Source organism: Nelumbo lutea, chromosome 4 (genome assembly GCF_056320005.1).
Source record: "Nelumbo lutea isolate HS-2025 chromosome 4, American lotus-T2T, whole genome shotgun sequence".
In the NCBI taxonomy this organism is placed as follows: Eukaryota; Viridiplantae; Streptophyta; class Magnoliopsida; order Proteales; family Nelumbonaceae; genus Nelumbo; species Nelumbo lutea.
This window is the reverse complement of record NC_142687.1, coordinates 84,696,207-84,723,276: the sequence shown is the minus strand read 5'-3', so window position 1 is coordinate 84,723,276 and position 27,070 is coordinate 84,696,207. Positions and strand designations below refer to the sequence as shown.

Genomic DNA, 27,070 nt, shown 5'->3' with positions numbered 1-27,070 from the left:
ATTGCAAACAATTGTACACATCAAAATTCATATAAAATAAACTTAACATCTTTTTTAATTATTTTGTTTATTTATTTTAATTTATGTTAAAATTTTCATTATTTTTTCAAATTTTTAAAAAAATGGCTTAGCCTAGTTCATGGCTCGGCCTAGCTTAAGACTTGGCCCGCAACATGGCATGGGTCAACATGGGCTCAGGCTATATATTATGTACAATAATTATATAATATATATTTTCAATTTTATTATTTTATTTCATTTTATTATTGCATATATAAACAATTGTATACATCAAAATTCATATAAAATAAAATTTTAAGAACTTTTTAAATTTTTATGTATTTTTTAATTTTTAAGAAGCATGGATTAGCCCAGTTCATAGCTCGGCCTAGACTAAGACTTGGCCCATGACACGACACAGGCCTATGCAAGCTTAGTTCGAGAGCTATGCTGGGCCGACCCCCTAAAGTATCCCAAGGGGGGGAAGCATGGCCCATCTCAACATGAACCACACAACACGGTCCAACATGCCCTGGTTGTAAATAAAATGAGAGATAAAGAAAATTTGTAATAAATATGAGAAAAGTAAAAATTTAGTAGCATCATTGTAAATAGTTAGCAGTGGCACCATTGTAAATAATTACATGTTTAGTATCAAATGTGAAAGAGAAAAAGGAGAAAGAACAAATTAGGATTGTTTTGTGTTTTATTATCATTATAATTAATTAAATTTGTAATGATAATGGTTAAAAGTATGAAAAAGGAATTATTATAAAATTATAAATTCATTTAGGTTATATAAGAAAAGATTCCATTGGCAAGTGCAAAGCAATCCGCCATACAACATTTTACTTTTAGGTTATATATTTATGGACTTCTTTTATAGTAAGAAAAATTGAAAAAAAAATACTAAATGAATTATTGGTTGTAGAAACCTTCTTATCCAAAATAAAAAATGGAATTTTAGAAACGGTAAAGCATCCTTTCCCCTAGGCAAGGTGATACACCTAAATACAGTAAACTTCTTTTAGTTTTTTATTTCAAAATCTAAAGGGGGGCTGGAAATAATATTTATTAATGTTTAAAACAAACATCTTAAAAAAAATCTTGAAAACAACATTCCAATACCTTGCCAATACTATACCTATAAGCTGATTGGTTTTGTTTTTGAAATAAAAAACTACTGCCACATCAACAAAATTATATTGTTATTTATGATGTAAAAAATGTAGGGGCAAATTTGTTAAACTACCCTTATAATTTAATTAATTGACTAATTTTATCCCTACTGTTTACATATTTTCTTAGACTACTCTTTAAGTTTTTTTGACAATTAACTACTTTCTCTTTGCCATTAACATCTGTTAAGGGGAAGATGAAAAAGATTATTTTACCCATTATTCTTCAAATTTTCAAAATAAAATGACAATGGTGATTTGCATCCTCCCAATAACCTTCGCTCTGACTCTCTCCTCAACAGAGTTACAGTGCAATTACTGTGCACTTCAAAGACCACTGAGAAGTGGGATGACTTAGTACAGAGGGCTTCACCCCAGCTTCCTCGTTATACTTGTGAACAACAAACCTTATCGTCTCTTCTACCGTCGAACACGACTTCCACCGTTACATTCATCACCACCTTCGCATCCTTACTATGGTTTCCCTGTGGAAAATACCCAATAGTCCAATATAAGGGCCTTACCTCCAACCTCAAAAGGGACATGCACAAATTAGCTCTCGCAGCTCTCTATCTCTCTTGCTTTATCTCTCTCAAAATCTCTAGATCTTAAGCATTGGAGTGCCCACCCCGAGTAAAGAAACTCGGGCACTTTGACACTATTTCCTTGTAGGTCACCCCAGTAAACAATACAACTCATCATTGTTCAACTAGGCATCCAAGTCACATTCCAGGTAGGAATTGTTCAAATAGGCATACAAGCCACATTCTAGCTATGAATTATTCAACTAAGCGTCCGAGCCACCATCCAACTGGGAATTGTTCAACTAGGCATCCGAGTCACTTGTCAGCTAAGAGCCGCCAAAACGTGCATCATCATATTCTGAACAACACAGGCTAGGGATCATTGCTCAATAACTGTTTATCATAAGTCCTATGAAGGCCAACGATCTTATGTATTTTATTTATTTATTTTGCTACAAATATGTACTCTTGCATAGACCTATTCATGGGTCGGGTAGCCTAACAGGCTGGCTTGGCCCATCTCGCATTAAATTGGGCTTAGACAAAATTTTAAGGCCCCGGGCTCAAGCTTTAAAAATCAAGCCCGACTTATTTTTTGGGCCGAATTTAAGTTTTCTCAAATAAACCCAACCCGAGCCCGATAATATTAAATATATAACAGAAATATAACATATATATAATTAATACATAATATATAATATATTATTAATAATATATTATAAAATATCTAGCAAAGTCGGGTTTTGGGCTCAAGCCCAAACTTCAAGCTTTATATAGGGCCAAACTTAGGCTCTAGATGTAGGCCTGATGATCAACCAGACTCGGGCTCAGGCTCATGCATAATAACTTTTTGTTTATAAAGAAGCAAAGCCCGGCCCGGCCCAAGAATATATCTAATTATGCGTGCCCATGAGCATACCAAGAGAACCCCATTCAATCCTTAAGACAATGAGCAACCTAAATCGGCTCTCTTGGGTTCCATCTCAGTTCAATGATCATGGAACGATTTCTGTTTCACCTGATTAAGATAATTGAGCAACCTCAAGTGAACCAATCGTTGCCTCCGATCCATCTAATAGCATTGATAGAAAGTTAGAATCATAGAATCACAGAATCACCTTCTATTTCCAAGAGATACAATGCTCACGTCTGTTTGTGCCAACCAGAAGGGTGCCCAACATCGCCTATGGGACACTTGGCATGAAAGAACAATTCATACCCCAAAAAGGGATCCATCCATCTTGTTATTTTTATCCGTCAAGGCCAACGTTTTGGAAGATGTGCCCCCCTATGGTTCTGGTTGGGTCTTTGGGTCCAAATTAAACAGAATGAAGTTCAACAATCTCCCCTTTTATTTCTAAAAGAAAAGGAGAAAAAAGAAAAAGGACCCCCGCATACAACTACAAAATGCATGAGGAAGAACAAAGTAGTATTCAATTTAGATCTTCACCAAAAGCCCTAGGATATAAAAATAAACCCTTATAGATTATTTGTCAATGCATACACAAACATGACAAGTAAGCGTAATAACATGGTGAATAATAAAAACTTCAGATACCGTTTGGTCATTATGTCCAAAAATGCACTAGAGTTTCTGTTGAAGCCAGAATCCCTCTTCAATCCTATTTTGATCAATCATAACTAGCATTCAAAAACTTGAGCAATTCATTGCGGTTGTTCTCTGCCAACTTGTCCTCCTTTGATTTTTCAAGCTTCAACAGAATCTAATAAAGAATAAAAGATTAATGAAGAAGATCAATAATGCAAGCTATTTTACACGACCTTCCAACAACAAAAAGTAAAAATACGCCTCACCTTTTTGCCTGATATAGCACTGCGGCGGACACCATTTTCCTTGTCACGCCCTAAGAACTGGATGTAGTGGACATCAACGTAAGCCAAAGCTGAATAATATAGAGCGAAACTGACACGGCTGGAATTTCTTAATACAAGTCAAGAAGAAAAACCTTGGACAGCTGCACAGGGCTGCTGCTCCTCTCATTCTGCTGCTTCTATATACGGCTCCCATAGCCAGAAGAATCATGAGCAAGAAACAATAGTCAGGCCAGCCAATCCAGCACCCCAGTCACCAGGTCACCGATCCCAGCTCCAATGTCGAAGAGCCAATCCATAAACAGGCAGCAAATAATATAAGCACCTCAACTAAAAAATATATTAAAAACCACGCAAAAAAACTCCAAAAAATCTATCCTAGTAAATTCTTAATATTGCACAGACACAAACCAACAAGATAATAACTTGTAGCAACAAAATCTGCAAATGTGTACAAGATGGAAAGAATGGATAAGAAGTCAGATAGCTTGAGCCAAATCAATTGGGCCTAGGATATTATGAAAAGACATTGTACAGCAGGTATGAGAAAGAAATATAGTAATTTCTCAAATAGTAACAATAAGCTGAACAGGACATCTAAGGGGGTGTTCGGTTTGTGGTTACATTCGTGTTCTTTGGGTTTGCAAATGCAGCCAGTGATCTGAAGGACATTTTTATTTTGTTGTTGATGCTAGAACCAGCAAATTATGGTTCCAAAGGACCACCAAAAAAATCTATTGTTCCAAACCAGGCAAAATCCCCATTTTTTTGAACATTATGGAAGATAGCTTTTTGAACACAAAAACATGGTTTTCAAAAAAAAAGGTTGACATGGCAAAGTGATTCTATGTATTTTGGGCCAATATTCCTATTTGAATAAAATTCTCTCTCTCTCTCTCTCTCTCTCTCTCTCTCTCTCTCTCTCTCTCATATATATATGATGAAATATATAATTATATACAGTGATTTAAAAGGTATATATATATATATATGATGAAATATATAATTATATACAGTGATTTAAAAGGTGTGCCCAGGCGCACAAGCGAGGCACATTTTAGGGTAGGTGCCTCGCCCAGGTCCTAGGTGCAGCACTTTCAAAAGACACACGCCTGTTTGTGCCTAGGCATGCACCTGATACGCCTTGGGCCATGCGCCTTTTGAAAATTTTATGTTTTTTAGGTTTTCTTGAACCTAGCGGCTGCGCTTTTTTTGAAAATTTTCCGAAAACCCCCTATTTGCTAATGTTGTTCATTCATTCATCTTAACAATATCTTCTTAAAAGGCAATTAAAATTATAAAATTATTATTTTTTGTATGAAAATTAAGAATTTAAGACCCTAACATGGACTTATTTGGACTTGCCCCAAGAAGCGTGGCACAAAGGCAGCTTGTAGAATCAGAAATGTAATATGTTTTATATCACATTAGCAAATTGAAGTAAAGCAATTGAGGAGAAAAAGAGATTGTGGGTTTTACATGCTTGAAAATGTTTTATATGTTTGATTTTATTTTTAAGCTTTCATTTGAATACGCTTTACATGTTATGTTTATGTATTTTAATTTTAGATAATAGGTTTTTTAAAACATTTGTTTTGAAATTTAAGTTTATATTTTTTATTAATATTATGTTTAATATTTTTTTTTTGCTTTTTTATTTTTTATTTTTTGGAAATTTCTGAAATTTCTGACTTTTTTTATTTTTTAGCTTTTTTTTTGTATTTTTGTGCCTTGCGCCTTGCGCTTTTAAAACAATGACTATATCATGGTTTTCAAAACTGGACTGGACCAGACGGTCGGACTGGAAAAACTGGGAACCGGTCAAGTTACTGGTTCCATTTTACCCCATAACCGTTATTTCGCCAAAAGCCATTGATTTGGTCAGCAAACCGCTGACACGGGCAGTCAAACCATCCAACAGTTTTGGCCATTTTTTTATTTATTTATTTTTTTTGTCAAAATGGGCCATCTATTCAGTTCGAATGGTTGGACCGTTCGTCCCAGGAACTGGACCCCTGACCGGTTTGTTGTCCGGTTCGGTTTTAAAAACCTTGGATTATATATACTTTTAACTTATTATATTTATTTTCACATATTATATATTATTTTTAATGCACACGGGCGCACACACACACATACATTTCTTGAACATCTAGTCACTAAAAATTGGCCATCTTGTAACATGTTATATATCAGTTAACATATGATAAATAGATGGCCGTATGACCAAAGCTGAATGGTGGTTGCGGTTCAGTGTGATTCAGAAACAATGAGAACCATCTGTACCAGAATGTCTATGATGGTTCAAACCCAATATTTTCATTTCCAAAAAAAAAAGAGAAAAAAAAAAAAAAAAAAAAAAAACAGGTGGTATGATTCTGAAAAACAACCACCCTTTTTGAACCACGAACAAACACCAACTAAATAAGCAGAAGAAACATCCATCACTTTCCTAGCAAAGACAATTCTTAGCAAAACCACAAAATTTCAAACACGTTCTTTTTTTTATCAATAAAATCCTGCCACTTCTTCAACAAATGCAAGTGCCACTCAGAAATTAGAATTGAAATAAGAAAGGCATCTCATATGAACACCAAATTCTGAATAGAATAACCACTTTAAAAATATTTATCAATATCCCAATGTGTGAATGGTAAACTTGCAGAGAGAATAGTGGCCTACCTCTTTAACTTTTTGCTTATGGCGCTTGTGCCGATGGCTCTTGCTTCTGTCCTTTTCTTTGGTCTTTAATAAAGCAAGCCAACAAAATAAATGAAATACACAGCTCCAAGGAAGAAGAAGAAAAAATAATGGAAAATAGGAGTCCCAGCAGATACCCACCTTTCTTGTTTTGTCACTCTGTTTGTGTTTCCTTGAATGATTGGATGCCTCATGCTCACTCTCAGAACTTATACTACTGTGGAACACAAAGGGCAATAGATGTCAGAATCATAGGTCAATTGCTAAGGTTCTTTATGGTTGCCAAGAGAATATAAGAAAGTGAAAGAAACTAAATGAATGTCAAAAAAAATATATATAGAAAGATAAAGAATATAAAATATTCATTTTGAATGATGTTTATTGGAAATCCTATGCACCCATTTTGCACTTTACACTAAATTTTCTTGCATTTTCGAATGGTTTTGCAATGAAGAAATAGTTATCATTGAAAAGAATAGCTATCACACAAAACTGGGAGTAGCCCCCCACCCCCAATATATCTGATGAGACAACATGCTTAAGATTCCAAGGTACATTTGAACCACAAGAAAAATAACCTCAATGCTTTAAATTTTCTAACCAATACTTCTCTCCAAATGTAGTTATATTGGAGCTCCAATGCCACTAAGGTTTTATACCTTTAATAAATAAAGAAAATCAAATAGTGGGTTTGGCCCACTTTCTTAGGCCAAACCAAATTCTTGTTTAATGATTTTCTTCAGAAAAATTAAGATTTTCTCTCATTCTCTCACACTTACCGGCCACCCAAAATAGCCTACAATTCCCATGTTTTGAGGTTAGCAATGAAGGAGACAGCTCCAAAATAAAAAGAAGCAAAAGATCTTTACAGGATTTATGTTACTCCACATTGCATAGAATGCAGCCATTTGAAGTTAAGCTCAAAAAGAATCATATCTGGCCAATGAAATTATAGCCACCCAAATTAATGAAGATGATAAACAATGCAGTGGTCTCAACAAAATACTAACAGACATTTATGGAAAATCTATTTGCATGCATTTTCATGTTTGATTACCATTAATTTATGATTTTAAAATAAAGCATATTTCTGAACCTAGGTTTTCAAGGTATTGGAAACGCCAAGTGTATCGGAAAGGCAATTTTAAGAGATATATCGGGATACGCCTTGGATACGCATGTGTATCGGAGAAAAACTAAGATACACATAGATACACTTGAAAACACTATAAATACTTTAATAAATCATAAAATACATCAACAACACTAAATACTTTAATAAATCATAAAATATATCAACAACACTAAATATAAGACCTCACCTGTATATACATTAAATTAATATATTTTTGAATGTAACAAATGTAGATCAACATAAATTTAAACATTCAAAAAAAATCACAAGATTATAAAAATTTGAAAAATTTTACCTACTTTTGCCATATCTTTTCAAATTTTGAAAAATCTTTAAAAAACATTAACTATCCACACTTGTTTCTTGCAAACCTTTGCAAATCTAGCACTTTAGGAATGAAGTTTGGAGTTTTGGAGTCATTTGGGGGTGAAAGAATGCTTATTTCAGGGAAAAGAAGCTTGTTTTTCCCCTTTAATTTTTTTTAGTTTTTGACCATATCTTTTTCATCGATACGCTAACAATACGCCCGATACACCCCCAATACGGGTCCCATACGCATGAAAAAAGATGAAACGTCCGATTTCCATGCGTATCTCATATCTATATTTTAAAGATACAATACAATACGCCCCATACCGGGCGTATCGTATCAAAATTTTAAACCTTGTTCTGAACATCTTATAGAGAAAATCTCGACACTTTCCACTGCAGCAAAAATAGAAGGAGCCAATAGGGAATTGCATAAACAATCAATATTCATTCAGTGTGTTGGAAGTTACTAACCAGAAACTCAACATGTTTCATAGCAAAAGCAAAATCTAGAATTGAGTAGTATTCTTTAATAGGCATTTAATGTTTATATATATATACTTTATAAATTGAAAAGGAAAATGTTTTTTGGGAAGATATTCAGTGTGGTAGGCATGAACTGTTTTTGGATTCGAGCTTGGATTAGAGCAGCATTTTAATGCAACATGGAAATGAATCTCCCACTGTCAAAATAATCAAGCTGCAAGTTGAGAAAAGGGGGAGAGTTATGGCTCAGATCAACTCCTGGGTGTTAACTTGTAAGCAGCTTAATGGTATTAATTATAGTGACCTGGACAGACATGTCAAAGAAGTCCTGCATTCTTCTTTTTTTTCATCAGCAAGTTCTGCATTCTTCTTGTTTTGGTCCTCATCTCAGTTCTGCCCTTAATCCTAGGCCTATTACTGAATTCAACCTGAAGTTCAGATGTAGTTGTAGAAGTTTCTCAGGCCAACAGGGGCTGCAGGCATTGGGGGATTAATCCTCAAATCAGATGGCAATGTGATTTGGGATTTTGGTGGGCCAGTTGGTGTAGATGATGTTTCAGAAGCTGAAGTCAGAGCTCTTCTAGTTGGCTTGTGGGTTGCCAAATTCATCTAAATTAGCTCCCTAGTTGCTGAAGGGGACTCAAAATACAATTGGTTGGGTTTCCAACATGGAGAAGGGTCCCTGGACACTTGTTAACTTGATGAAAATAGAGATATTTCTGCTTCTTTAACTTGTACATTCAGATGGACTCCAAGGGAAATGAATCACATGGCTGATGCTTTAGCTAAATCTGGGGTGAACATGGATTTTTCTATGGTGCTAATTCTTTTCCCTTTTAATTCCTTGTGTGGGATCCAAGCTTTTTGTTCCTTATTGATTTTGCACCTTCCCATGTACATCCCCCACCCCCAATTTGTCTTTATGAAAGTTACCCTTGAAAAAAAAGCTTCAATAATCACTCAGAAACCAACAAGAAACCTAACTTTCCTTGCACGAAGTTCTTTTGGCAGATCATAAAGAATCCCCTACCTTTTTGTTTTTTTTTTTTTTCCGAAGTGGTAGGGGAAGGGTTGGTTTGAGGATCTAGCCCGACTATTCCTGAGATTCCGCAGCACAATCTCGAGGAGGGTGCATCTTATCAGCTAAGACCCTGGATAAATAGCTCAGAATATGTTTTTGTCACTTAATTATTTGGATAGAAGCGGTTTCTCCAGAAATTGCACCTAAAGAAACTAAAACGCTGAAGGGGCAAAGATCAAATTCATATAGGTCAAAGCAAACCAAAGAAACAAAACCCCCCATCACAATACGAACTTTATTGATGAAAGCTGCTGTTGTTAAACCAAAAATTAGAATAGGAAATCCAAAACCCTAAATCTGTGGTGAAAATTCCAATTCCATAATTGCAAAATAAGGAAAACAGTGCTGAAACATAAAATAACTTGGAAAGAAATTACACACGCGAACAGAAAAAAAAAATCAATAAAAAAAGAACAAAAGGAGGAAAAAGGAGGAGAATATCAGGCTAGGAATTACGGTACCTGTAACCTTCCGAAGATGAAGAAGAAGAAGAAGAGTAACCATCGGATGAGTGATGCCTCTGTCTGCGCTTCGTTCGAGAGCGGCTTTTATTACGAATCTTAAGAGCGTCTTTGTGTCTATGGCGGCGGCGATGATCTCGATGAGACAAAGACGAAGAATCAGATGAAGACGACGAGGCCGCCATGGAGGAACTGACAGAGATCCCCCTTTCTCTCTCTGGTTCAACCCTGCGGCGGTGATAACGGAGCCTCCCCACGCCTGTCTACTGATTCCTATTTCCTAATTTAATCAGTATATGTATGTGTATCCGTAGATGGTAGAATATACCGTCCGTCTGAAATCGGGTCGGGTGGGACCCAAATAGTCAAGAATCGACCTCACAAACACAAATTACAATCGTATTGGGGAACGGGATCTGCTTGTCACCGTGCATTGGAAACATCTCCGAGAGATGTTCCTAATGCATTGTACGATGTGCATGTGAGGCGCGAGTGAAGCGCCCTGTGGAAGGAGAAAATATCAGGCTTGGATCGATTATGGCCCGGGCCGGTCCTGACAAACATCTGATAAAAGCGGTATCATGATTAGAGGAATTCACATCTACGTCCCCATAGTGACAGATGGCGCCCCAGTGCACATCTTGGAAACATCGCTCACTGATAATTTCAGAAGATATTCCGGATGCACGCTGAGATGCTGAGATGTGCATGTAGGACGTTTGTGGAGCGCACATGTGATCCCCATGATTAGTGCCAGCCCGGCCTGCCTGAATATAGCTCGGGTCTAAGTTGGGCAATTTGTCAAAAACATATATGAAGAGGGTTTGTTCAGGCTTATATCTCAAAAACAGGGGAATTTTCAACCTTTTCTCTCTCAGTGTAGAGGAAATATGAGTAAATTTGAAATTTCCCTTCTAAAAGGTTAGTTGCATCCAAATGAATTACCCAAGAGGGATCATGATCTTCCAACTTCTAAGAACAAGGGTCTCTATGAATCATCCTGTCGAACAAGTTCCGGGCGTGGACCCTTTAATCGTCTCAGTTGCTCGTTACTGCTGTAGAAGATCAGTGTAAATCATGGTAGTTGGCCATGTTGTACAATGATCTAGGAGGTTAATGATTTGAATTGCTTCTTCCAAGTATCTATCTGTTGGAAGAATGGAGTTCAAATTTGAAACCCATGACAATCAAGCATTTCCTTCACTTCCATACTCTTCAAGTACATTAATACTAGGCTGTTAAAGTGATTATTAGTAAACAAGCCCTTCGGCATTTATCCATCACCAATACAAATTGCAAGAATAAGATGAATAAAAGGAAACAGAGTAAACATGGCCAGCAGGTGATTCTGTATTCTCATGGTAGGCCGCCATAGTAAGGAACCCCTGTTGCAGGTATCCAAGCTTCTCCCAATATGAAGTTGGAGACTGTGAAATTGGCGGCATCAGTTGCATTGATGACATGGTAACCGGGCCATGTAACTCTGTTGCTGGTGTTCGATCCGGGTCCCCAATTGTTGTACTCGGCGTAGTACAGCGTACTCAATGCGAAGTCACCTGTCCATATGCTCCAACCAGAAGGTTCTACCAAGCTATCAATGAAGGATTGCATGTACACCGTCCTGGAGTACTCCTTCCATGGTCGCCCCAGGTATGTCTTAGTTGTGAAATTGCTAGCCACTAGATCTGCTGCTGCTTTGATACTACAGTTCTGAATGGATGTGCCGGTGTTCTGGTTTGGGTCCGTTCGACCTTGAGCAGTGATGGCATTACCTTGGCCTTTCCGAGGCTGCCGAGCATATATATTACAATTCTGGAACACAACAGCTGCATTCCCAAATATGAAATCCACCGTCCCGTAGATGTCACATTCTCTGTAGAATTGGCGCAGTGAATGCGTATACAGGGTATCTTGATACCCTTCGAAGCTGCAACTGTAGAAAGTTGACAAGTCGGCCCCATTTCGGACCGCCACTGCCTGGCCCTTGGCTGGTCCGGCGGTGTTGTGGATGGTTATATCTACCGCGACGAAACCTTGTCCAACCACGGCTGTAAAAGGGAGGGAAACACAGTAAAAAAAATGATAATAAAAGTAAAGATAGCAGTGGATTTTGATGATTTGATGATCGGAATCAGCTTACCCAAGGTTGCAGAGTTGAATGTAGTCGAACCATCTCCCACGCTGTGGTTTCCTGTGAGAATAGTCTGGTTAATGCCATCTCCGATCATCATCAAATTCTTCTTGTTTTTTGCGATGGATACATACTCCTCGTACACGCCACCGACGATGTAAATCAAGAAGTAACCATCGTTAATGTTGGTATTGTTAGGAGCTGCAGCAACTGCGTCGTTGATGGTAGTGAAGTTTCCATTCCCATCTTGGCTCACAACCACGATGCCCCTCACCAAAACAGACTCCATGCTATTCTGAAGAAGCTTCCTCCTACCAACAGACTCGTAAATCTCCCGGTTGCGTCTTGACATTCTCAAGGGTAGGTGTCCATGTCGAACAACTTCCATGTCTGAAAATATGAGCTTCCTTCCCGGCTTTGGTTTCCGTCTCTTTCCTTTGTGCTTGTAAACCCAACCTCTAGTGAACAGGGCTAGAGAAACGCTGTATAGTTTGGTGTCATTGGAGAGAGGCAGGGACATGCCATTTCTCACTCTCCAAGCCGATTCTGTCACTTGGATTTCATCAGAACAAGTTTGTTGATTAGTCAGTATGGCACTGAGAAGTGTTTGCACATCCTCGGCTTCTAAGCTAGGGAGAATTTTGGTAGAATTCAGGGTTTTAAAAGAGCTGAACAAAAAATCAATATTTAGTCCAGCAAGAAGCCTACAATCTTCGAGAACTCGGATGGCTGCTTGGGACAAATTGGATCGGTTTCTGAGGTATCGATCAACCAGGCCCAGAAACTTCCTGGCAGCTGAAAGAGACCGACGAACAGAAAACCGGCCATAGTCGGTGATATTGCGGTTCTCGTTTCGTGGGAGCACGGATTTGCAGAAATAAGGGTAAGGGGTCGATCTGCAAGCTGCATCCTGCGATACATTAGCAGAGGGAGGGACGATTGCGAGAGACAAATGGGAGGAGAGAAGGAGAACAACATACAGAGAAATGAAGTAGGAAATGGAGAAGAATTGAGTAGCCATTGTTTACTTGGTTTGTAGAGTTGAGAGTCTTGGAGAAGTGGGTTAGGCGAAGGCCAATATATAGAGTTCTACGTCGTTTTTGGCTCCACTGTCGCAGGACAAAGTTTGTTATTTGTTCATTTTTTTATCTTCAGTCAGCCTTACCGATAGAAGATAGATGAAGGTTTATGTAATATTAAAGATCAACTTGTATAGTTGTATGGTGACTTCTTAAAAGAGCGTGGATCTCGATCAACTTCATTTAATCAAGCTGAGGTATTTTATCATCCAAGCTGAAATTCAACGATCTCAGTCTCGGAGAAGCTCGTTCGTTCCTGGCTTTCAGCACGAATCCATTAATTATTTTTTAATGAGTGAGATTTCCTCGTCTGTGCCTGAGAAAGTTTAGCATATGTTTGTGCTAGCTACTTGTTTTAATTTATTGTAAAAGCAGAAGAGAAGGAAAGAAAGTAGAAAGTTTTCATCCGATGGAAAACCTCGATCTATCCTCATAATTAGGATATATATCTCTCTGCAATGAGCAATGGTTTTAAATGAATCAATAACCATTTGATAGTTGATTGATCACGACTCAGAAACTAAATAATCGGGAATGCATTGTTCCTTGTGAGTTGAAATGGAATTAACATAAAATATAAAGGTAAAGGTAGGTAATGGACTTTGGATGTAATGAGCCATGTGCCATGATAACGGTAATCGAGGATGTAATCGAGGATATATGGGTTCAATCAATGCTTCAGCCTGTTGCTGAGGCCACTGGAATTCAAAGTTAAGTTTATACTTATACTGAAGCTAGCCTGAAGGAGTGACTGCAGAGAACGCATCTGGCAGGCATAAATAATACAAGTGTCTTTAAACTTTTAAGCCATCACCCAGTTGCATTGAGAGGCGACAGGTATAATTGTATGCTTATTCTGTGCTCACCCAAGTGTCCCTACCACATCCATATCCCATCCGGCCTCATTATATTTGGTTTTCCCACAATCAGATTGGGATTGGATTGTACACTTGTGTCTCTACTACATTCACCCATCATTGCCCTTACAGTAGATAAGGGCAACTTTTGGGCTTTAATATTAATAAAAATAATATTTTTTTAAAAAATTAAAAATAGACTAACTTTTAAAAAATAATATCAGGGCAATAATATTGTCAATATGAATGTTGAGAAAAGAATACAATTGAAAAATAAATAAAGACTTGTGTTGGATTAGCACTCCATAGAAAATTTACATAAATAAAAAAAAAAATAAAGTATGAATGAGGAGAATAAATAAGAAAGAAATAGGAAATAGGAAAAAAATCTCAGAGTTATGGAATAGAGGTACAATAGGCAAGCTTGACCCTTGTTTGTTGGAGTCCCAACAAAAACCACCCGATTGAGATAATCCCATAATTTTTTATTTATAGATTCAGTTATTTCAGCTATTCACTCGATCTTCTATCCCCGTCTCATATTCATATTAATAGAAGAGGTTTTTGTCGTTATATAATATAAATAGAATATGTAAATATGTAATATGAATATGGGATCATATGGAAACAATCGGAAATAGATATGAATAGAGCAATAAAAAAGGGGAATAGTGGATAAAATATTATCCAAAACTAGATTTAGATATAGGTCACCCCTTCTTTCTTTCTTTTTTTCATTACATTAATTTTAATTTTATTTCGTTTGATTAACGCGAAGTTCTTTAAATACCTCTGCCTTCTTTGAAATATCATGAACTGTTCCTATAGGTTGAGCGCCTTTTTCAAGGAAATATAGAATAGCGAGAACATTTAAACAAGTTTGATTCTTTATCGGATCGTAAAAACCTACTTTCACGAAGATGTAGATGAACAATGCCTCCCCTAGAAACGTATAGGAGGTTTTCCCCTCATACGGCTCGAGAAAGAATGATTATATTGGCAAACAGATTCATAAAATCATCAAATCAATTAGACTATTATGATTTGAGTCGTTTTGTTGTTCTCTTCTTCCTTGGCGAAAAATAAAAAAAGAAAACCATTCACTGGGTTATGGCCCTAAAGTGTTTTTTCCCACCTCCGGCGGTGCTGGTGGAGGCAGAGGCGGTGGTGCCTCTGCCCACCTTCAGTAACGTTGCCAGAGGCGGTGGCACCGATGAGTAACTTGCAAGAGGAACAGTGTTTTTGTCTTTAACTGATATTATTTCTAAAAAGTTAATTTCTTTTTGAATTTTTTTTTAAATATTACTTTTATTGATATTAGGTGCCCCTATTTGTTATAATCCCAAAAATAAATAATCGTACCTGAATGGCGATTGTATGACCCACTAGGATCTAATTTTCACAAAATCAGGACCCCGCAATGAAATTACCCAGACTAGAGTTAGGTTAAATGGTTAATTGAGCTTGGTTTTTCTCTTTTTCTTTTTATAATTTGCTTTTAGGGTGTGTTTGATTTTTGGATTTCGAGAGGGGAAATTGTTCAATAAATTTTGGTTTCCAATGATCAAAAAACCCATATCATTTTTTTTATGTATTATTTATTCAAGCAAATGATACTTTTAGTGGATAAATAACTTTCTTACCCGAGAGAAAAATTACTAACACTTAGATGAAGCAAAAATACTTCTTTTTAATAATAAATTTTTATGAATAAAAGAAGCCCATAGGAAGAATTCCATTAGTTCGATGAAGAATTCATTTCAACAGTATTACATAAATAATCTGGAATATAGACTGAATAAAAAGTCTAGACAAAGATAACCCCCATCTGGCAACTAAATGAACAGCAACATTTGTCGTCCGTCGCACAGAGTTCATCAAGCAAGAATGACGAGTGCTATTTATCCCAGTGGTATACTTTGGATCACGAGTACTATTTATCTAATACGCCCAAAGTCAAACTAATTAATATTGCTTTTATATATATATATTAATGATTTATCATTATCATGGTCTCCTCTCCCTCTCTCATATTGACATCTTAACATGCCCGTGCCTCCCGTGCCTCCCTTTTATCTGTTATTTTAATAATTCTCTCTTTTTCTCTCTCTCCTTCTCGCCTCTCTCTATCTCCTGATGCAATTGGTAACTGGCCAAAAAAACAGTCTATTGTGTGTAGGACTCTTACGAATAAAACACTTTTAGAAGCCTAGCTTCTAAATAGTTTATTTCTCATTTCCTATCAAAACAGTATAAGCAGCATATACACCCAAGCAAAGCTAATCATTCTGTAAGCAATTGGCATCCCATCTACAATTGCTGAGTTCGGGAGGAATCGTAGAATTGAATTCGGTCGATTTCAGGGAGATCAAGTCTCTAAAGCATCTTGAGTTGATTTGAGAGAAGAAGGAATATCCCCACCTAACGAATTCTTATGTACGTAACTTGTGAATTTGAAGTCTGGGTCTTGGAGAAGAAACAAACTGTACAGGTGACGTAAATCTTTGAGCTGCACAAGCTTGGTAAGGTTTACGGGTAATGGTCCTTTCAAACAAATCATGAGTAAGATTGGAAACTAACAGTTGTGGTATAGGACCAGTCGGTTTATTGGTGGACAAGTCCAGGCATATCAGATTCTGGCAGTGGACTATGAATAGCGGAAACTTCCAGTTAAGTTAGTTATAGAAAAGATTAATGTATGTAAGATTAATTGGACATTGTAGAGACTCGAATTCTTGACAGAAAATATAAGAAGAAAAATCTAGGCATTCAATTTCAAAGTTATGAAGCGTTGTTAGTGGGAAAGGCCTCAAGAAAAATTAAAAGATGCATATCAAATGAGATGCTGGGTGACCCGTCAGACACGCTACTGTAACCGCTCTGTCAAGCATTCACTGTATTAGCCTATCGGGTCACGAAGGTGACCTTGTTTCTTATTTGTGTCGATGGGTCGGGTATTGGACCAATGGGTTGAATCGCTTTAAGAGTATATTCGATTGTTTAAATTTAATTATTTATTACTCAATAGTAATTACTGAATATTAAAAATGTCATAATAGATTAACAGCGCACCTCAAACCGATCTCACAGGCACATCCCACCATCTATCAGGAACATCTCCCATACTTTTATGTTATTATTCATATGAGATATCTCCAATGTACGGTGGGATGTGTCTATGAGATTGGTGTGAGGTTATACTCTGGTAAGAGAAAATTCCAATTCAAGTTCCTCATTGGATACTCCAATCCCCAACAATTTTAATTAAAAGTTCATTTAAAAAAAAGATTTATTTAAAATAAAGAAAAATATAATATATATATATATATATATATATATATATATATATATATATATATATATATATATAAATCAGAATTGGGGGCGAGGACTTTATTCCTCTTCCCCATTTGGATAACCCTATTAATCCCCATCCTTGTCCTTGTCCATATTAGGAAAGTCTCCACCCCATCCCCGTGGGATTAGGAAGGCCAAGTAATTGGTGGGGATGGGGAAAAGTGTAATCCCTAATTTAAATATTATTTACATAAAGAACATCAGGCCCACAATAACTAAATTGAACTGGCTAATTAAATAGATTCAAGGTCTAAACATGAAAATTAGTCGAATTAAGTATATTAAATAACTACAATAGTTATTTCAGTTAAGTATAATTAATTAATTTCCAATTTAATTAAACATTTAAAAATTATTGAGTTTTTCAAAGAAAATAACAAATTGTACTCAGGAATTAGTGAATTAGTTAACATAGAAGATCCCTTTATTTTTATTAAATTACAATAATGCCCTTAATAATTAGTTACTAAATAGATTAATCATTTAATAATTATTTATATAATTAGATTATTATATAAAATAATTATTTGACATTTGTGTATTTAACTTAAAGTAGTATGTAAAATACATAGATTATTATTTATATATTTTATTTTGATTAACTTTAATTAAATTAGATTAATGGATAAATCAAGAGACCATGAGGGTCACCTAGATCCAACACTATTAACCCATATTTACTTATCGTGTGATAGACCTAGAAATCGTCCAAACTCACCGATTGACTGCGCAAAATCATCTTAGCGACCGGTTTAGTTATCTGAATACATTGTATTAACCCGATTCAATTAACCCAATTGTAGTACAATGTAAAAGAACCAAGAACGGTCAAAATGAATTGTTTTATTGGATTGAATCATTTTATTAATCAGGTCCATTATCCAAATACTCTATTAAATGAAGCTTCAATTCAGTTCAATTATTCCAATTCTACTTACAATGTAAAAGTTCCAAATACCGTTCAAATTAACCGGTTCAGTGGGTTGGTTCACTTTATTAAGCAAAATTTAGACAAGACTCAAGAATCTTATGACATTCTTAACCAAAACAAACTAATCCATTAGTCCAATTTGAATCAACATTTACCATCATACTCAACTATTATGGATTCATTACAATAATAACATTTTTAAATAATAAATTGAATGCCTACCTTAACCCAATGCAACATTGGTCCAATTAATCTCAATTTGTTTAACATAAACGAACATGATTAATCAAACCCAGGCTGTTACTGTTTACAGTTTACAGTATTTGCTGGTAGGGGGTAAATGAGATACCGGTCCGGGGCAACCACCTCAGACCATCGATGAAGTAATCTACCGAAAAATAAAACACGGTCGATGCATCATTTATGATATGAAAACCGCGCCACTTGACCCGTCGGGTTGGTGATCCCCCCGGTCCTTCACTTTTGTATTCCCCGTAATACAACGTGCTCAGCGCAAAGTTGCCCGCCCATTCCAGCCAACCTTCCGGCCGGACCATACTTGTCATGTATGTCTTCATGAACACAGTCCTTGAATATTCCTTCCATGGCCTCCCCAAGTAGGTGGGTCGGGTTGCCAGTACCCTGCAGTCTTGTATGGAGAATCCCGTGCTCTGGGTCGGGCTTTTCCTGCCTTGGGCTGTGATCGTCACCTTCTGCAGTGGTAATGGCTGTCTCGTGTAGATATTACAGTTCTGAAACACGGCTTGTCCGTTGCCGAATATGAAGTCTATGGTACCGTAGATGTCGCAATTCCGGTAGAATTGCCGGAGCGAGTGGGAATACAGGGTGTCTTGGTATCCTTCAATGCTGCATTCATAGAACGCCGACCGATCCGAATCAACCCGGAGCGCCACGGCTTGATGGTTTTCGGGTCCTGCCGTGTTACGAAATGTCATATACTTCGCTATGAACCCTCGTCCCGTTACCGCTGCAAACACGTTTGTATTATGTATAATGAATCAGTATATATACACGCATATACGCAATATTATATATACATTATACGTTACCATGCATCAATGGACTGGTTTAATATTGAATTGGATCAGTCCAGACCTAATGGTCCAAAATATTTATTGAATTGGGTGTAACTTGGTCCATCCATAATCCGGTCCAATAAACACCCCTACCAGTAAGTAAATAACAAGGAAAAGAAAGTGATTAGCCCATTAAAATTTATAGGTTGCGTGGCACTCACCAACGGTAGGGGTTCGGAACGTAGTCCAGCCTTGTCCGAAATTTCGGTTACCGGTAACCACTGTGACACCGATCCCATCACCTACGAACATGATATTGGTCTTTTTCTTCTTCACCTCTACGTTCTCTTTATAGATTCCCTTCTTCACGTAGATAACGTACCTCCTCCAGCTGTAATCAGGAGCTTCATTCACAGCCTCCATGATCGACCTGAACTGCCCGCTCCCGTCCTGCGCTACAATGGCGTTCACTTTTATGCCCTGTGGACCTGCCGCTAGAAAATCACCGTCTGGGTCGACGTCCGCCATCCACGTCGGAAAATCCGAGCTTCCGGTGACTTGTGGATCATAAAACGGCGGTTTCAAGGGAAGACTATGCATCTTATGGTACATGGTCAGTACATTGTAAATGAGTTGAGTGACTTGGTTTATACTCCCCTTAATGTAGTTGAGTATGCGACCGTTGGTGCCCTCGAAGCCTTCGATACATGTGTCTTGGTTACTCAGAGCTGCACTCAACCACGCATGGAGGTTTGATTCAGAATGAACATCTTTCACCTTAGAAGATCGGGTCTTGTCCATCTGCGCCAAGGACCACTGCAATTCGGACACCGAGAAGTCGAGGAGTTCCTTGCAGTCTTCAACTGCCATTTGTTCACGAGGATTCATCGACAAAACCGTGAACTTGTTAACTACTTCCATGGCTTTCTGCGCTTCGTTCATCGACGCCTTGATCGCGGCGCCGAGGACTGCAGCTGGACTATGCCTGTCCATTAGTTCATATTCGGCCCGGAAGTTGGAAAAGCAGGTTTCGGGGTCAGCCATGTCCACACAAACTTGTTGAATCATGTCTCGTATTGTGGTCTGGTGATCTTGTGGAGAAAAGGTTGAATTAGAAAGAGCATGGAAGGAAGGAAAGGAAAAAAGGAGGAGAAAGAAAATAGCTAATGACATGATGAAGGTAAGAGTACTGTGAAACGAGAGAGGGAGAGAGATGAAAGAAATGGATGGAGGGGTGGTGTCTTTATTGGAGGAATTTTTTGTTGCCTTGAGTTGTAGATTATGCTTTTCCGTCCTGGGTTATGTTGCATGTGTATGGGTTGTTATTCCATGCTTTTCTGTGGCTTGGTAGGTCATTTTAGTAGGAATAAATCTAAGTAGATAGGCATGTTCCCCAAAATTGGAGGCCTCCGCCCTTAGCGGCACAGGCATTCCATGTCAGACATGGGCCTTATCTTCATGCCACGTTCGTTTCTCCAGCACTCCAACAGATATTAATCAGATAACAAATGCAAATTAGTTAACCAACAAAACGGGCTACTAGTTTACTGCCATTTTTCCAAACTGAGTCTAATGAATCTTTATAATTTAAAGCCCATTACACAAATGGGCTTACCATATTTTCTCTGGCCCAATACGAGCTCTCTCCATCTGCATCCCCATTTCGGCGGACCCAACCTAAGCTTAATATAATTTGGGTGATGATGCGTGCCTGTACAAAACCAACCAGTCCAAATTTGACCAAGCTTGGATTGGTAAAATCTAGGTTAGTGTTTCTATGAAAATTTTGCATATTTTTCACATTAATATTAACTAGTGTGACCATCAAACCAATAATTTAGATAAATTTCCATATGCATGGTTTGAACAAAAAGTATTTATTTAAATCCCTTTGGGCAGAGGCTTATGATGGAAGGCTTCATAGCCATGTTTCAAATTAGTCTTGGGGCTCAAAAAAGCACATTTGCCCAGTTTGAACTTATTCATTTGGTCGATATTTTTATCAGCTTCTTTTATTTTACCTTTAAAAATCCTTTTAAAACTAGGTCCATTCAGTGCCTAAAAATTCAAAACATATAATGCTTAACAACCCAATGCTTGAGTTTATCAATGGCCAGAAGAAAATAAAACGCAATGTAATATGAGGGTCTTCCTTTCAGCCAAAAGAAGAAGATGCATATCTCAAAAATAAAACCAGCATAAGGTTGCTTTAGCAAAACCTAGCTTGCAAGGATTAAGGAATAAGGGATCCAGAGGGTGTCAACTGCCATGCCACACACCCGTGATTTTCTTTTTTAAAGAATCAATGAGTTGGTTTGGGCTTTAGAGAAATAATGGAACATCATCATTATAAGGCTTGCTTTTAGGATTTATTAAAAACCTCTTTTTTTTAAAAAAAAGGCTTACATTGGGTAATGATGAAACCAGTTTGTATTCTCTATCCACAAGAACTCTATCCACATTTACCCACATGATTCACAGCCATACATAGGGAACGCCTCCTGTACCTTGTATATTATTATACACGGTGAGATGTTACTTGATGCACAAATGTAGTGTTTTGTGAGTAGGTGTGGGTAGTAGATCCGGAGTCTAATGAAACAGACTCTTTAGAGATCAGGTTGGCACCCCACGCACACATCTCGGCATGCATTGGGAACATCTCCCATATTTGTTATGAGTAGATGTTTCCAATACACGGGTGGGAGGTGCTGTGAGACACTTGTGGAGAACCAATCTGATCTCGATTCCTTAGGCCTCGGGCCTTAGGCTATATTTGGGAGTGCTTAAAAACAAGTGTCTATTTGAAATAAATGCTTATTTGGGTCAGGACCACACCATTAAACACTTATTAGTGTTTGGGAAATAAGCCCAAAATAAAGGCTTATTTTTAAGCCTAAATTTTCAACTCTCTTTTAAGTGCTTATACAATAAACACTTATTTAATTTTTTTTCTTCCAAAATTCTCTAGTGACTTTTTGGACCAGAATGTCAACATACTGCTTGATGAATCGCCCAATGACCAGTTAACCACAATGAAAAGATTCGGACTATTACATGCGAATGACAACCAAAGAATGGCAAAGATTTGGGCTCACATCCATTCCTAGACCAGAATGGTAACCGAAGAATGGCTGCAATGAAATTAGGGCCATGTTTGGTTCATTGCTCTAAGCCTCATTCTTTTAATTCTTGCTCATTCTAGGCAAGAATGGGCAAAAAATGAATAACATTAGTGTTTGGTTACAAAATTCTTGCCATTGGTCACATTTTTTTCAGAATGAAAAATTAGCCTCATAGCACAAAAATTGAGTTGCCTGCACATGAAAATTAATCATCCCCATCTTGCTCATTTTGATTCTTTAAGAAAACTTTGCCTACAAAATTGCTATCATAAATGTTTACTTTTGCGAATGTAAAGTACTTTTACATAAAAGCACTTTTATGAAAGCATTTTCATAAAAGCACTTTTATAAAAGTAATTTTACACGAAAACACTTATACAAAAACACTTTTATAAAAGTAAATTTATGAAAAGTACTTTTGCAAAAGTAAAGTACTTTTACAAAAGCACTTTTATAAAAGTACATTTACATTAAAGCACTTTAATAAAAACACTTTTACAAAAGCACTTATGTAAAAGTACTTTTACATTAAAGCACTTTTATAAAAACACTTTTATGAAAGTACTTTTATAAAAAAGTACTTTTACTAAAACATTTTTATGAAAGCACTTTGACAAAAGTACTTTTACTAAAACACTTTTATGGAAGTACTTTTATGAAAGCACTTTTACAAATGTACTTTTATAAAAGCACTTCTACTGTAGTAATTTTACAAAAGTACTTTTACAAAACATCTATGCCAACTGATAAACATTGACTATCGGCCATCCACCGGTAAAACATCTATACCAACTGTTTTGGAGACCTAGGCTGGCAGTTTATGAATACCGACACAATTTTTTTTTTTTTTTTGAAGAATAAAAATGAGAAACATAGGACACTTGTCGGTCTGAAAAGAATTCATTCTCAGGAAAAAATATTTAGTTCATAGCAATATTTTCTCATTCTACCTATTTTAGATATCTATCTGACTTCGAATCCTTGTGATTCACAAATTCTGAATCTTGGAAGGACTGCAAAAAGGACTCCTAGTGAAGTTAGGTTCGCCGGTGGAGTTTTGGAATCTTCTACGACACCAGAGGACGCATAAAAGGGTATGGGCTATCACAGCAACGAAGGCAAGGACGAATATGACGAAGAGCCTGATTCCGAGGCTGCTTAAACCGCTCATCTCCGGAAGTAGTCTGGTTTTATCTCAGGCATTAGCTAATTCAAAAACTAGTCATTCAAAGATGTATTTTTTCTTAGAGAAAAAAGGCAGCAATAGAGCTTCGATTTCTTCAATTTTTTCGTGTTACAGCTCCAGAGAGAGATCATCTATAAGATATATTTTGAAATTTTGAAAAAAAAAATAAAGGATAAAAGAGTCACAAATGTTTATCGAAGAGAAAAAGACCATTAAATGCCCAATATAAAATAATTACTTATTTTTAAAATAAGCACTCCTAAACATGGCCTTAACAATGTGGGTGGGGCGTTCCTATAATTGCAAAATACTCCTCACTTTCCCCTCTTCGTTACCATTTGATGGATGTTTCTTTATGTCCAAAATATGCTCATTGTCTCTTTTGTTGTGTTGAGCTGTAATTGTAGTGTAGGTCGTAGTTTAGTATTGTCAGCAAAAGCTGTGGCCGTTGGAAATATTTTTGGACATTGACATGTTATTATGAATGTAGGGTAAGAGTAATTTCCCTCAATACTCTTTTAATGAAAAAGACAAATAGGGGATTGAATGGGTTAACGTGTCAATGTCCCAGAAGCTTTCTACAGCTTAATTAGGAAAAGCTATCGATTTTACCCGACTAAAGAATCTTTTACCATAGTCATAAAAAAAAGAAAAAAAAAAATTAGCTTTATGTATATGAGTGTCTCCTTTTGCTCTTCTCCTCTTCTCTCCTCTCCTCTCCTCTCCTCTTCTCTCCCTTTAGTGTCGTAGACGAGACATCTTTTCTCCCTCTCTCTCTCTCTCCCCCATCCACCCTGTGGCGACTTAACAACCATCACCGCTGGTGACAAACAATCATCACCACCAGCAGCGGGATCAACCTATGCTAGTCAAGTCCTAGCACTAACAAGAGGCGAGTGAGGCAATATCAAGTTTGGTGGCATGACCACCTCTTCAAATCTCCCGGAGGTTATTTTTTAGTCAACTCTTGTTCTTTACAGGCACATCAACTTCCTTGGGATGAAGCACGAAGTTGTGAATTCTCCACAGAGCCACTTCCATAGTTCTACTGTCCATATCTGCAAAGCATACTCTGAACCAACCAGGTTCTGTGCAATGGAAAGATGAACCAGGCGAAACATTGAGCTTAACGTCATTGATAATCACATGCCACAGCTCCATCTCTACTTCGACAGTTGGTTCTTTGAGGAGACCCCTCAAGTCCATCCAACAGGGCAGATCGGTGTTGCTAGCCTTATTGCACTCTCCTGGATGAAACTCTCAACAAACTCGTTATCTGACAAGATGGATGCGATTAGGTTTTGCGTCTGCATGGAGACGAGTCGACCGCTGTTCACCACCGCATTATTATATCAGTACACTATGCCGATCATGAAGCCTGGTAGTCCCATGTCCTTAGAGAGACTATAGACAATGTCAATGAGATCATGGTTGCACTCGGTGTCTTCCTCTATTATCTCAGAGATGCTTATGAAATTGGTAGGATGGCAGAAGACAGTTCCTGCGTATATCTCATCGGAAACTAGGTAGATGTTCTTTTGGTAGATGAAGCTTACTAGGGTTTTTAATGTATCTCGATCTAAGATTGTCCCTAGTGGGTTTGATGGATTTGTAACAATCAAGCCCTTTACTTTGATGTTGGCCTCTTGGGCTTTCTTATATGCCTCTTCCAGTGCACCTCTAGTGATATTGAAGTTAGAGCTGTTGCAGATGAATGGAACAAGTTGAATTCCTATTCTCCACCTCAAATCTCGTTCAAAACTGTAGCACAAGTGTACGACAAAATTAATGAAAGACATACGACAAACTAACAAGAGAGAAGAGCAAAACGAGACACTCGTTTAGCTTAAATAACGGAGGGGCGTGGCACGTGAACTCTATGCAAACATATTCACATTAGTACCTTAGGGATAGTGTCAATTTACTATCTAATTTTAAATCGTGTCACTATAATACCTAAACTTTCAAAAATATTAAAATGGGTCTAAAATCATTAATGGACGTTAAGTATCATATAAAAAGACAAAAATGCCTTTCACCTTTAGGTTTTTGTTCCAAGTTATTTTTTTTTTGTTTGTTAGTCAGGAAAGATGAATGTAGTTGGCAAGGTTGGGAAACTCATATGTTTATTCCGTTGCCATCCTTTCGGTGGGGCTGATGATGTTATTGCCGTCGAGCAGTAGGGTGGAACCTACCATAGCATGCCTTGGTATGTTCACTTTGATAAATTCCAAGGTGTTCTTAAAGGTGCTAAGAAGATTGTTCACGTCTTTGTAAATGGTATTGAAGCCGATTTCCATATGTTTCTTGATAACTCGGGTGAGGCTTGTTTCATAAGTAGCGTCTGGCAAAGATAACAAAACAGAAGATGCTATTAAGGATTCTGAAGCTTTTGAAGCTACACCATAGGATAAGAACAATAATGACAATGGAGGCATAGATGATAATGATAATGATGATACTATTAGTATTTTTCTTAATCAGAGTACTGTATCCATTAATGGGGAGGTAGTACAATTTTCTGTTGAGTTTGTTTCATCAAACATGGACCAAATTGAGTGTAGTGAATCTGATAATAATTCATATAAACCCCAAGACAAGCAGTCTTCTAGAGATTTTCATATTGATAGGATTAGTAGGAAGGAGATTTTTAGCAACCACTTGAAATTTTCAAGATCAACCTTACGCATTAGAGGTGTAGATTCACAAGGTGTTGGTTCTCCTGGCATGAAATTGATGACAAAAAAGGGCTCTGAAGATTTGGAAGAGAATAATCTTTCCAGTCGTTCAGCAGAAGAGCAGAGTGAAGTCACGGGTAATCTTAAATTTGAGAATGGTTCTGAGTTCTTTTCTCCTAGTTCAGATTTTCTCAGCAACATGAAATCCAAAATCTTAAGTATTGATATTGAGGCTTCCAAGGACAATCCTGAAATCGAAAGTTCAGATGGCATGGTTGTCCAATCTTTAAATAGAGATCTCGGGAGGAAATTAAGATGAAAAGTTTGGTTTTGCAAGAGAAGATCAAACTACACAAAATGGCCTTAGAAGACATGAACCAACTAGTATGCAATAGAAGGGAGATGGCACAACATCAGATGAAAACAGACAATTCTGAACCTTGAGCTGAAGGGATAACATCTGGTCAGGGCATGGGTAAGGAACTCCAAAATTTTGATTAAGGTTTGTTTCAATTCTTCCTATCAAATAGATAGATGGGGAAGAATGCCATCAATCCAAATTCTTGGTTTGTCATTATTTTACAATTTTTATTTTCATTTTTAAAACCTTTTGTTTTTATTGGAACATGCTTTGTTGGCCGTCATCACTGGTTTGGATCTATGCAGTAGGACATAATCATCACCATCATCGTAGCAGCAATTGGTTTAGTTTCAAGGTATAAGACAATGAACACTGTCTTCTTTTGACGGGTAGTTTTGACGTTTTAAAAAAATTTAAGTTGCACATGTCATCACATGACAAGATAACTAACGTACTGTTAATGGTAGGGACTAAATTGATAGTTTTTGGAAATTTAGGTACTGTAGTGACATGATTTGAAGTCCGGGTGCTAACTTGATGCTACCCCTAAAGTACAAGATACAAATCAAGAATTTTTCCTTGATTAAAAGTTATTTTTTCTCTTTTATTCGTCTTTTATTA

The 27,070-nt window shown here is 37.1% G+C and overlaps 3 protein-coding genes and 1 pseudogene across 3 annotated transcripts; all 4 read right to left on the bottom strand.

Annotated features, from left to right (window-relative positions):
* Window positions 1–3,166: 3,166 nt before the first annotated feature.
* Window positions 3,167–10,903, bottom strand: LOC148861448 (uncharacterized). The gene is made up of 6 exons (XM_088983778.1): window positions 9,708–10,903; window positions 6,377–6,452; window positions 6,218–6,280; window positions 3,670–3,714; window positions 3,518–3,574; window positions 3,167–3,426 (listed from the first exon to the last, which is right to left on the bottom strand). The coding sequence occupies exons 1-6, from the start codon at window positions 9,890–9,892 to the stop codon at window positions 3,334–3,336; spliced, it is 519 nt and encodes a 172-aa protein (XP_088839904.1). The 5' UTR covers window positions 9,893–10,903; the 3' UTR covers window positions 3,167–3,333.
* On the bottom strand, window positions 10,878–13,327 carry LOC148861447 (putative pectinesterase/pectinesterase inhibitor 7). Its single transcript, XM_088983776.1, has 2 exons — window positions 11,848–13,327; window positions 10,878–11,755 (listed from the first exon to the last, which is right to left on the bottom strand). The coding sequence occupies exons 1-2, from the start codon at window positions 12,857–12,859 to the stop codon at window positions 11,064–11,066; spliced, it is 1,704 nt and encodes a 567-aa protein (XP_088839902.1). The 5' UTR covers window positions 12,860–13,327; the 3' UTR covers window positions 10,878–11,063.
* Window positions 13,328–18,166: 4,839 nt separating this feature from the next.
* Window positions 18,167–20,305, bottom strand: LOC148861446 (Plant invertase/pectin methylesterase inhibitor superfamily). The gene is made up of 2 exons (XM_088983777.1): window positions 19,321–20,305; window positions 18,167–19,050 (listed from the first exon to the last, which is right to left on the bottom strand). Exons 1-2 carry the CDS (start codon window positions 20,270–20,272, stop codon window positions 18,377–18,379), a joined length of 1,626 nt encoding a protein of 541 aa, XP_088839903.1. The 5' UTR covers window positions 20,273–20,305; the 3' UTR covers window positions 18,167–18,376.
* Window positions 20,306–24,328: 4,023 nt separating this feature from the next.
* On the bottom strand, window positions 24,329–25,848 carry LOC148861445 (1-aminocyclopropane-1-carboxylate synthase-like; annotated as a pseudogene).
* Between the last annotated feature and the right edge of the window lie 1,222 nt (window positions 25,849–27,070).